We start from the raw sequence: 12,399 nt of genomic DNA, 5'->3' as shown, positions 1-12,399 counted from the left end.
GCTCTCCGCACTGCCAAAGCTGACTCTCTCTCCTCTGTTCTCATCCTCCTAGATCTATCTATCTGCTGCCTTCGACACCGTGAACCATCAGATCCTCCTCTCCACCCTCTCAGGGCTGGGTGTCTCACACTCTGCACACTCGTGGATTGCATCCTACATGGCAGGCCGCTCCTACCAGGTGTCATGGAAAGGATCTGTGTCTGCAGAACGTACTCTCACTACTGTTGTCCCCCAGGGCTCGGTTCTAGACCCTCTGCTCTATACACCAAGTCACTCGGCTCCGTCATACCGTCTCTCCTATCATTGCTATGCAGATGACACTCATCTATTTTTCTCCTTCCCCCCTTCTGACACCCACGTGGTGACACGCATATCTACAGTGGGGGAAAAAAGTATTTAGTCAGCCACCAATTGTGCAAGTTCTCCCACTTAAAAAGATGAGAAAGGCCTGTAATTCTCATCATAGGTACACGTCAACTATGACAGACAAAATGAGAAAAAAATCCAGAAAATCACATTGTAGGATTTTTAATGAATTTATTTGCAAATTATGGTGGAAAATAAGTATTTGGTCAATAACAAAAGTTTCTCAATACTTTGTTATATACCCTTTGTTGGCAATGACACAGGTCAAACGTTTTCTGTAAGTCTTCACAAGGTTTTCACACACTGTTGCTGGTATTTTGGCCCATTCCTCCATGCAGATCTCCTCTAGAGCAGTGATGTTTTGGGGCTGTCGCTGGGCAACACAGACTTTCAACTCCCTCCAAAGATTTTCTAAGGGGTTGAGATCTGGAGACTGGCTAGGCCACTCCAGGACCTTGAAATGCTTCTTACGAAGCCACTCCTTCGTTGCCCGGGCGGTGTGTTTGGGATCATTGTCATGCTGAAAGACCCAGCCACGTTTCATCTTCAATGCCCTTGCTGATGGAAGGAGGTTTTCACTCAAAATCTCACGATACATGGCCCCATTCATTCTTTCCTTTACACGGATCAGTCGTCCTGGTCCCTTTGCAGAAAAACAGCCCCAAAGCATGATGTTTCCACCCCCATGCTTCACAGTAGGTATGGTGTTCTTTGGATGCAACTCAGCATTCTTTGTCCTCCAAACACGACGAGTTGAGTTTTTACCAAAAAGTTCTATTTTGGTTTCATCTGACCATATGACATTCTCCCAATTCTCTTCTGGATCATCCAAATGCACTGTAGCAAACTTCAGACGGGCCTGGACATGTACTGGCTTAAGCAGGGGGACACGTCTTGCACTGCAGTATTTGAGTCCCTGGCGGCGTAGTGTGTTACTGATGGTAGGCTTTGTTACTTTGTTCCCAGCTCTCTGCAGGTCATTCACTAGGTCCCCCCGTGTGGTTCTGGGATTTTTACTCACCGTTCTTGTGATCATTTTGACCCCACGGGTGAGATCTTGCGTGGAGCCCCAGATAGAGGGAGATTATCAGTGGTCTTGTATGTCTTCCATTTCCTAATAATTGCTCCCACAGTTGATTTCTTCAAACCAAGCTGCTTACCTATTGCAGATTCAGTCTTCCCAGCCTGGTGCAGGTCTACAATTTTGTTTCTGGTGTCCTTTGACAGCTCTTTGGTCTTGGCCATAGTGGAGTTTGGAGTGTGACTGTTTGAGGTTGTGGACAGGTGTCTTTTATACTGATAACAAGTTCAAACAGGTGCCATTAATACAGGTAACGAGTGGAGGACAGAGGAGCCTCTTAAAGAAGAAGTTACAGGTCTGTGAGAGCCAGAAATCTTGCTTGTTTGTAGGTGACCAAATACTTATTTTCCACCATAATTTGCAAATAAATTCATTAAAAATCCTACAATGTGATTTTCTGGATTTTTTTCTCTCAATTTGTCTGTCATAGTTGACGTGTACCTATGATGAAAATGACAGGCCTCTCTCATCTTTTTAAGTGGGAGAACTTGCACAATTGGTGGCTGACTAAATACTTTTTTCCCCCACTGTACGTGCCTGGCAGATATCTCAGCTTGGATGTCGGCCCACCACCTCAATCTCAACCTCGACAGGCCTGCCCACTCAAAGACCTTTCCATCACGGTTGACAAATCCACGGTGTCCCCCACCCAGAGTGCAAAGAATCTTGGCGTGACCCTGAACAACATCCTGTTGTTCTCTGCAAACATCAAAGCAGTAAATCGCTAGCTTTGACTTTGCTGATAGCTATTTTATTGAGGAAAAATGTACTTACTATGACTGTGATTTTGCGGTTGTCCCACCTATCTATCTTAAGATGAATGCACTAACTGTAAGTCGCTCTGGGTAAGAGCGTCTGCTAAATGACTAAAATGTAAAATCTTGCAGACAAGGCATGTGAAGTTGCACGCACACACACACACACACACACACACACACACACACACACACACACACACACACACAGGCTCTTCACTCTCTCTCTCTTTCTCATGATCTGCCCATTCCATTCTCAGAAGACGGTGGAAAAACTGTTTGCTACGGTCTGGTGCTGCTTAGCCAGCAGATCTGGTCACTATTGACTTTCTGAAAATGGGATTCACTGGGTTTTTCCTAGGGAGCACATTTAGCTCCTTTAGTGACAGTCCTTGGTCAATTTATTCAAGTTATCTCCATGGCCACAAGCTGGCGCTATGACATACTCCCTAAAGGAGGAACAGCTCACATCCAATCATGGCTTCTGACACAGAATGGTCCTGACATTCATGGGTGCTGTCATCTCCAAGATTTGGGACTTCACCCTGTGACAGTAGTGTCGCCTTGATGTCTCTACAAGGAAGACTTGATTGTTGTGGGATTTGGCATATGCTGCTTGAGGCCTTGGATATACATTGATGTGTGTGTGTGTGTGGAGGAATGGGGTTAAGTGTGTGTCTTTGTGTGTGTTTGTGTGCGTGTGTGTGTTTGTGTGTGTGTTTGTGGGTGTGTGTGTGTGTGTGTTTGTGTACGTGTGCATGCCTTAAGGAGAGTGCGACTGACTTGACTCTGGGTTGTCATTATATGGACAGGATCATGTACTCAGGTCATAGTGTTAAGAGATTCCTGTTTCTCCATCTCCTCCCATGAACACATATTGTAACATACACCAATATTGTCAGGAGGCTATTTAACTTTAGGGAAATCTAATGTTGATGTCTGAGAGCTAGCTCTCTGCTTGACCTCTGACCCCACGTTCCCTCATCTTTGACCCCTCCAGGTCGGGAGAGAAGAAAGGGTCACATGATCTCTGCTGGGGATGCAGAGTTCCCGTGTGAGTACCACACCCTGGGCCACGGTGGCACGCGCTGTTTCCCTCACAACAACAACAACAACGGGAGGCTGGCGCCAACCTCGGGGAACCGCCAACGCCACAACGCCATCGCTGCCAAGAACTTGGAGGCCCTTACGAACCTTCACAAGGCTGACATAAAGCGCCAGCACGAAGCCTTCATGGACCTCCAGAAGAACCAGAAGTACCCGGCCAGCCCCTGTATGTCACAGGGCCAGAGCTCACCTAACTGCGGCCGCCAACAGCAGGTAACATCTTAATACCCTCAATTACCCATCCCTGGTACTTAAACAGTTGAGAACCACAGGAGTATCCAGGCTACATGTCAATTAATCAGTTTCTCATGACATCGTTGGCTGATAGTTATCAGGTGTTAGAGGGAGAGGAAGATAGAAACAGAGATTTGAGATAGGTAGGAAATAGACACATTGATCCATACATGAAAGGTTGACCTCTTCCATCCACCAAATCCCCCTCTCTATCTCTCTCTTTTTCCTCTCATCCACCACATGCCTCTCATCCACCACAAACCGCATGGCTTATTCTCCCCTACCCTCATCCCTCTATCCTGATCCCTCCATCCCTCTACCCCAATCACCTGCCTGGGAATACCACCATTCATCATGGACTCCCGTCTCTCCACACTCTCTCCTCCATCGGCCAAGTATCACTCCATCCCCTCCTCTGTTTCCTCCCTTTTGCTTTTTATTTGCTCTGTGTATTTACCCTGACGTAGCCATCTAGCTCTGCACACAAGTGTGCGAGAGAGAGAAAAAGAGAGAGAGAGGGAGAAACAGGTGGAGTCCACAGTTGCCACGGCAACCCCCAGCCCCCATATGATATCATATGGCTGGCAATGCCTAGGCAAGGAGAGAGAGTGGAGAGGACCAGACGGCAGCAGCGAGAGAGAGAGAGAAACAAAGAGGGAGAGATGAGGAGTGAGAGAACGACTGAAACTGCGATTGGGCTGTGACGGTATAGAGACAGAGAGAGAGAGAGAGAGAGAGAGAGCGAGAGAGAGCGAGAGAGAGAGAGAGAGAGAGAGAGAGAGAGAGAGAGAGAGAGCGAGAGAGAGAGAGCGAGAGAGAGAGAGAGAGAGAGAGAGAGAGAGAGAGAGAGAGAGAGAGAGAGAGAGAGAGTGAGTGAGTGAGTGAGTAAGTGAGTGAGTGAGTGAGAGTGAGAGAGAGAGAGAGAGAGAGGAGGTTCCACTGGTTCTACTTCAGATATCCAGACCAACACTGCCTGGGATTTACTGATTCCTCTGGGCTCGCGGGAGAGCGGGAGAACAGAGCCGCCGCAGTCAGAAAATGGAGAAGGGGGAGGAGGAAAGAGAGGGAGGCATGTGGAGCAGCATGCGAACCAGCACACCACCACCAGTCAGCCAGCGGCAGCAGCAGGCTCGTTGAGTAGCAGCAACGGTACCAGTTCTCCCTTTCATTCGTTAATCAATGGAGACGTGCAGAATCCTGTGTGTTCTGTTGTTACGGTGGAATAGGTGTGTTTCTGCTGCTGCATGTGGGGCAGAGAGAGGGAGAAAGAGTGTGATGTATGCATGTATAGTAGAGAGCTGTATCTATACCTGGCTGCGTGTGTGTGTGTGCGTGTGTGTGTGTGTGTGTGTGTGTGTGTGTGTGTGTGCATGTGACTATGACCAGCCAGTGTGTGCTCGTTTGTGTGAGTGTGTAGGTGAGACCAGTGCAGGTAAGACCTCTCCTCTACTCCCTCCTTTCTGCAGGCATAAGAGGAGGGGTGTGTGTATGATCTGTGTGTCTGGGCTGGCTCATGCCAGGTTTTACCAGTGTGCAGGTGTTGGCCAGGTGTGGTTGTGGTGCCGCAGTGTCTGAAATAACAGGAGGGGGCTAGTGTGTGTGTGTGAGTGTGTGTGAGTGTGTGTGTGAGAGAGAGAGAGAGGGTGGGTGGGGACAGGGATGACTACTTGGCATGCAGGTCAGGCATGTGTTGCTCCACTCATCGCTCTCTTTCTCTCTCTCTTTCTCTCCCTCTCTCTCCCTCTCCCTCTCTCTGTACACATAGGTCCATCGTGTGATTTTCAGCTCGTGTGATTGAGAAATATGGCAGGGCATTGAATTGCGTCATGGTGCATAGGGGGCCGGTTTATTTTGTGTGGGGCAGATTTTATGTTCTGAAACGCCCTCTTGTTAGTGCATATTGGAGGAGAGGTGGGCAGGGGAAACTGAAGTAGGAGGGGTGAAGAAGGAAAGGTGGATGAATACATGAATAGAGAGAGGGAAAATGTGTTTAATGCATATGCATATGCACAAGTCTACTGGTAAGTTAGCGGGTGGAGTTAGACGAGTACAAAATGGATGTGTAGAGGTAGGTGCTAGTGTAGGACATGGAGGGAAAGTTTCAGTAACATGCATGTCAGTCTCTCCTGGCTCAAAGTTCAGGAGAGATTGACTGCATCCTTATTGGTCTTTGTGCGAGGTATTGATGCGTTGAAGGTACCGAACTGTCTGTTCAAGCAGTTGACACACAGTTCGGACACTCATCGGTACAACACAAGACATGCAACTAGAGGTCTCTTCACAGTCCCCAGGTCCAGAACAGAGGCTGGTAAACACACAGTATTGTCACGCTCTGGCTCCGGGACTGTGTATTTTGAGCCAGGGTGTGTTCATTTGGTTGTGTTGTATTTGGTTGTGTTTCATTGTTTGGTCGTGTGACTCCCAATCAGTGGTAACGAGTGTCAGCTGTCGGCTCGTTATCTCTGATTGGGAGCCATATTTAAACTGTCAGTGTTCACCTTAGTGTTGTGGGTTTTTGTTCCTTTACGGTCATTGTAACTGTGGACTTCATGAATCGTTTATTGTTTTGCACTTTAGTATAATAAAGTCATCATGTTCGCTCAACACGCTGCGTATTGGTCTGCTCCTTTTGAAGACGATCGTGACAGAAAAACCCACCAAGATGGGACCAAGCAGCGTGTCCAGGAGCCATCGCCAGGGAGATCCCTCACAGATCTCCTTCGCCTCCTGGACTGGGTCAAGCCGAGTGAGGAAGAGAAGGGCTTGACATTATGGCAGAAGGGCGAGAGGCTGGCGAGGGACATGGAGACCTGGTCCACGGGTAGGAGAGACGCCCCGAAATTTTTTAGGGGGGGGCTCACGACGTCGGACCAGCGGGAGGCCGCGATAGAGCGGCCCAGTGGGTTGCCGGAGAAGGCCGCCGGGTTACGGGGGCCACTGGTCGAAGAGGGGATGGAGGAAGTAGAGGCACGGCGAGAGGTACTGGCGTGTGTTGCCAGTCCGGTCCGGCCCGTTCCAGATCCCGGTGTAGGACCAGTGGTGTGTGTCCCCAGTACAGTCCGGCCCATCCAAGCTTCCCGCACCAAGCCAGTGGTGTGCGTCGTCAGTCCGGCACGGCCCGTGCCTGCTCTCCGCATCAAGCCTGTGGTGCGTCTCGTCAGCCCGGCTCTGCCCGTTCCTGCTCTCCGCACCAGGTCTGTGGTGCACGTCGCCAGCCCAGTCCGGCCCATTCCTGCCACTCGTACCAAGTCAAGGGTGCGAGTCGTCAGCCGGATTCAGCCCATTCCTGCTACTCGCACCAAGCCAAGGGTGCGAGTCGTCAGCCGGATTCAGCCCATTCCTGCTACTCGCACCAAGCCAAGGGTGCGAGTCGTCAGCCGGATTCAGCCCATTCCTGCTACTCGCACCAAGCCAAGGGTGCGAGTCGTCAGCCGGATTCAGCCCATTCCTGCTACTCGCACCAAGCCAAGGGTGCGAGTCGTCAGCCGGATTCAGCCCATTCCTGCTACTCGCACCAAGCCAGGGATGCGAGTCTTCAGCCTGGTGAGGCCTGTTCCGGCTCCACGCACCATGCAAAGGGTGCGTATCGTCTGCCAGGTCCGGTCCATTCCTGCCTCACGCGCCAAGCCAGGGGTGCGCGTCGGCAGTCCTGATCCAGCTAGCTGGGTCAGATCGGACTGGGGGCACTACGGGGGGATTGTAGTAGGGTGGTGGTCAAGCCCGGAGCCGGAGCCGCCTCCGAGGAGCAATACCCACCCAGCCCTTCCCTATTTGGGGTGTAGGCGCGGTCGGAGTCCGCGCCTTTAGGGGGGGGTACTGTCACGCTCTGGCTCCGGGACTGTGTATTTTGAGCCAGGGTGTGTTCATTTGGTTGTGTTGTATTTGGTTGTGTTTCATTGTTTGGTCGTGTGACTCCCAATCAGTGGTAACGAGTGTCAGCTGTCGGCTCGTTATCTCTGATTGGGAGCCATATTTAAACTGTCAGTGTTCACCTTAGTGTTGTGGGTTTTTGTTCCTTTACGGTCATTGTAACTGTGGACTTCATGAATCGTTTATTGTTTTGCACTTTAGTATAATAAAGTCATCATGTTCGCTCAACACGCTGCGTATTGGTCTGCTCCTTTTGAAGACGATCGTGACAAGTATTAAATAGAGCCATGACTAAATGGAACTCTCTGCCACCCCAGGTAACTCAAGCTAGCAGTAAAACCAGTTTAAAAAAACAGATAAAATAACAGCTTACTGCACAAAGGGGGCTGTGAAGAGACACAGCTATTTTATATATCTTGTACTGTCATTTCAACTGTACCATGTATTAGACCCAGATATTGTGTGTACAGTATGAACAGATATGTAGGCTATGTGTGACATTTTAAATGTATGTATTTCAGTCCTTGACTAATAATGTTCTGTACTATGTATTATGTCATGTTTCATGTGGACCCTAGGAAGAGTAGCTGATGCTTTTGCAGCGGCTCAGCATATGATTAAGGGTGTACAAGATAGTGTATATCTGCTTCAAGATTCTAGCAGGGTCGATATAGACAGTAGAACACATACATGACATTTAAAACAAACAATATGTGCAACCATTCTCAACTTCATGTTTTAATTACAAGTTCAAGTTAAAACATTTGATTATACCCACATGGCGTTCATAGGCACTGATATACTGTACACACTGTAGGTATAGGCTAACAGCAATAAATCAATAAAACACTATTTCATCAGAAAAACACTAGAATGATGGGTATGTGGTATCAGTTTTCAGGTCCTACTTACATTGATCAATAACATACTTGTGACTGTGTAGAAGCCTGGCCAGTAGAATGGGGTCTGATTGGAGGTAACATGGCATGGTGTCTGATTGGTGGTAATATGGAATGGGGTCTGATTGGTGGTAATATGTCATGGGGTCTGATTTGTGGTAATATGTCATGGGGTCTGATTGGTGGTAATATGGCATTGTGTCTGATTGGTGGTAATGTCATGGGGTCTGATTGGTGGTAATATGGCCATGCAGGCAGACACATGATCACTAGCGCTGACTCGGACAGCAGCCTGCAGGACACACAAAGCACTCTGTATCTGGGTCACAGGAGCCTACAGGCCTCTGTTCTGTTGGTTTATCCCCAATTCTTCTCTTCCTCTCCTGCCTCTGCTCTGCTCTGTCTATCTTCATCCAGCTTCTCTTCTCCACATACTCTCTCAACAGAGGATAGGAACTCATTGAATATTTCCTCTCAAACCAGGGTAGGAATGGAAGGCTCTTTCTTAACAGAGTGTAGGACTGAACCTTCTGTCTCAAAAGAAGGTAAGAACTGAGAGCGAGGGAGTTAAAAAGGTCCAGCTCTGAGCTAATGGAATATAATAATATATCTGAATGTAGCTGGGTCATTCTTGAATTTCAGTGGCATTTGCGTCCCGTGCCATGGCAACCATGAAAAACACTTTAAAATGAAAATAGCTACACATCATTTGTTTATACTGAGCTGGTTATCAATCACAAAACGTAATGCAAGTCCTTCATACTGCAACACTTTAGGACAGGGATCATCAACTAGATTCAGCTACGGGACTATTTTTTTCTTGACCGGCTGGTCGGGGGGCCGGAACATAATTACAAATAATTTATTATTTGGGCAAGAAGCCCAAACATATATAATATTTGACTAAATCGTAATCATTTCAAACCTTGCGTACATTTGTATACATTCCACATGCCTCTCTATTATGTGTTGGAATACTTGGGACAGATTTCCAAAATTAAAATCACATTTTATGTCCAAAAATGAAACATTAAAAAAGTATAATATACAGTGCATTCAGAAAGTATTCAGACCCCTTGACTTTTTCCATATTTTGTTACGTTACAGCCTTATTCTAAAATGGATTAAATAGTTTTTTCTCCAATCCATCTAGACACGATACCCCATAATTACAAAGCAAAAATATTTTGCACATGTATAAAAATAAGAAAAACAGAAATATCACATTTACATAGGTATTCAGACCCTTCACCCAGGTCTTTGTTGAAGCACATTCGGCAGCGATTACAGCCTCGAGTCTTCTTGGGTATGACGCTATAAGCTTGGCACATCTGTATTTGGAGAGTTTCTCCCGTTCTTCTCTGCAGATCCTCTCAAGCTCTGTCAGGTTGGATGGGGAGCGTTGCTGCACAGCTATTTTCAGGTCTCTCCAGACATGTTAAATCGGGTTCAAGTCCGGGCTCTGGCAGGGCCACTCAAGGACATTCAGAGACTTGTCCCGAAGCCACTCCTGCGTTGTCTTGGCTGTGTGCTTAGGGTCGTTGTCCTGTTGGAAGGTGAACCTTCACCCCAGTCTTAGGTCCTGATCGCTCTGGAGCAGGTTTTCATGAAGGATCTCTCTGTACTTTGCTCCGTTCATCTTTGCCTCAATCCTGACTAGTCTCCCAGTCCCTGCCGCTGAAAAACATCCATACAGCATGATTCTGCCACCACCATGCTTCCCCGTAGGGATGGTGCAAGGTTTCCTCCAGACGGGACGCTTGGCATTCAGGCCAAAGAGTTCAATTTTGGTTTCATTAGACCAGAGAATCTTGTTTCTCATAGTCTGAGACTCTTTAGGTGCCTTTTGGCAAACTCCAAGCGGGCTGTCATGTGCCTTTTAATGAGGAGTGGCTTCCCGTCTGGCCACTATACCATAAAGGCCTGATTGGTGGAGTGCTGCAGAGATGGTTGTCCTTCTGGAAGGTTCTCCCATCTCCACAGAGGAACTCTGGAGCTCTGTCAGAGTGACCATCGGGTTCTTGGCCACATCCCTGACCAAGGCCCTTCTCCCCCGATTGCTCAGTTTGGCAGGGCGGCCAGCTCTAGGAAGAGTCTTGGTGGTTCCAAACTTCTTCCATTTAAGAATGATGGAGGCCACTGTGTTCTTGGGGACCTTCAATGCTGCAGAAATGTTTTGGTATCCTTCCCCAGATCTGTGCCTCGACACAATCCTGTCTCGAAGCTCTACGGACAATTCCTTTGACCTCATGGCTTGTTTTTTTGTTTTTTTGACATGCACTGTCAACTGTGGGACCTTATATAGACAGGTGTGTGCCTTTCCAAATCATGTCCAATCAATTGAATTTTCCACAGGTGGACTCCAATCAAGTTTTAGAAACATCTCAAGGATGATCAATGGAAACAGGATGCACCTGAGCTTAATTTCGAGTCTCATAGCAAAGGGTCTGAATACTTATGTAAATAAGGTATTTCTGTTTTTTAGATTTTATACATTTGCTAATATTTCTAAAAACCTGTTTCACTTTGTCATTATGGAGTATTGTTTGTAGATTGATGAGGAAATGTTTTTATTGAATCCATTTTAGAATAAGGCTGTAACGTAACGAAATGTGGAAAAATCAAGGGGTCTGAATACTTTCCAAAGGCACTGTATATATATATATATAAATGTTTTTTTTTTTGGGGGGGGTGGCAAATAAAACCACCCACGGACCAAATTTGGCCCGCGGGCTTCCAGTTGGGAAACCCTGTTTATGTTTATACATTTTACATTTTGCAGACGCTCTTATTCAGAGCAACTTACAGGAGCAATTAGGGTTAAGTGCCTTGCTCAAGGGCACATCGACAGATTTTTCACCTAGTCGGCTCGGGGATTAGAACCAGCAACCTTTCGGTTACTGGCACTACGCTCTTAACCACTAAGCTACCTGCCGCCCTATTTATGCATTGTTGAAAGTACTTAGGGCAAGCAAATTGGGTTATCCCAGTAGTGAGGAAAATAATTGTAGTTACATGTTTTGGGGATTTAGGGATATCTACCTATTATTTTGAAAGATAGAAAGTAAACAAAGTATTTCATATATTGTATCGATTAATAAAAACAAAGAAGGCTATTAAAATAAAATGTTCTTTCAACAAATATACCTTAAATTAGTCATTGGTGTAAACCGTCATTGGTGTTACTACTCCTACTGGTGGCACAATGTTATAATAATGGTACAAATAATTTAAAGTCATAAAGCTGCCATATTAGTTGATTTAGAATGGGAAGACGTACCCAAAATTCTAGAAACATTTAGTTAATTTTCCCCCAAAATGCCATGCCCAAACGCCACCGCAATTCAAGATCGACCAAGCTGTTTAGGCGTTGAGTCAGGTAGCGTAGCTGTTTGGAGCATTGGGCCAGTAACCAAAAGGTTGCTGGTTCGAAAATCCCTGATCCGACTATGTGAAAAATCTGTCAATGTGCTCTTGAGCAAGGCACTTAACCCTAATTGCTCCTGTAAGTCGCTCTGGATAATAGCGTCTGCTAAATCACTAAAATGTAAATGTTTAGATTAGTGATAAAATAGTCAGTTATCATCCCTAATGTAGATGGAACCAAAATAGAACCGTGTACTTGACACCCCTGGCACAAGGCCTACATAGTGTTGTCACAGTGTCTTGGTTATAGCCTACCATTGTCTCTGTGACTCAAGGACACTACACACAGTCACAATAGCCAAACACAACCTAATAGATTTAATGAACTTTGTCCTCTCCTTTGGAGGCTGCCCAAATTCCCTTAAAAAGCCAAGCTTCTTTAATCCAGTGTCTGTGTATTGCTTTAATCCACTCCTGAATTTGAGCCAGCTAATTGTGTGAACAGTAGGCGTTCAGTTGGATTGCTAGCTAGCTGGTGTGTGTGTGTCGTGTAGTGTCTGTAAACATTTGATTCATTGTTGGGAAGCAATTACAAGCAATTAAAAGGCTATTATGATGGCACTGAAGGACATCGGAAGTTTAATCTGGTCTATCATCACAATAATTAGCCCCTCATTTTCCGATTGGATCTGATGGAGAGAGAAATATGATGGTATTATAC

The 12,399-nt window shown here is 46.6% G+C and overlaps 1 protein-coding gene across 1 annotated transcript in view; it reads left to right on the top strand.

Moving 5' to 3' along the window:
* Positions 1 to 3,207: 3,207 nt before the first annotated feature.
* LOC311134101 (SRC kinase signaling inhibitor 1-like) overlaps positions 3,208 to 12,399 on the top strand; it is a gene marked incomplete at its 3' end in the record, with an annotated part of 60,839 nt that continues 51,647 nt past the window's right edge. Inside the window, exon 1 of the mRNA XM_084167688.1 lies at positions 3,208 to 3,522. Coding sequence (XP_084023814.1) covers positions 3,226 to 3,522 — 297 coding nt within the window. The 5' untranslated portion in view covers positions 3,208 to 3,225. The remainder of the gene's footprint in view (positions 3,523 to 12,399) is intronic.

This window comes from Coregonus lavaretus (genome assembly GCF_964263955.1).
Source record: "Coregonus lavaretus genome assembly, chromosome: 1".
NCBI classification, from domain to species: Eukaryota; Metazoa; Chordata; class Actinopteri; order Salmoniformes; family Salmonidae; genus Coregonus; species Coregonus lavaretus.
The sequence above is the reverse complement of the archived record's forward strand: the minus strand, read 5'-3'. Positions and strand labels throughout refer to the sequence as shown.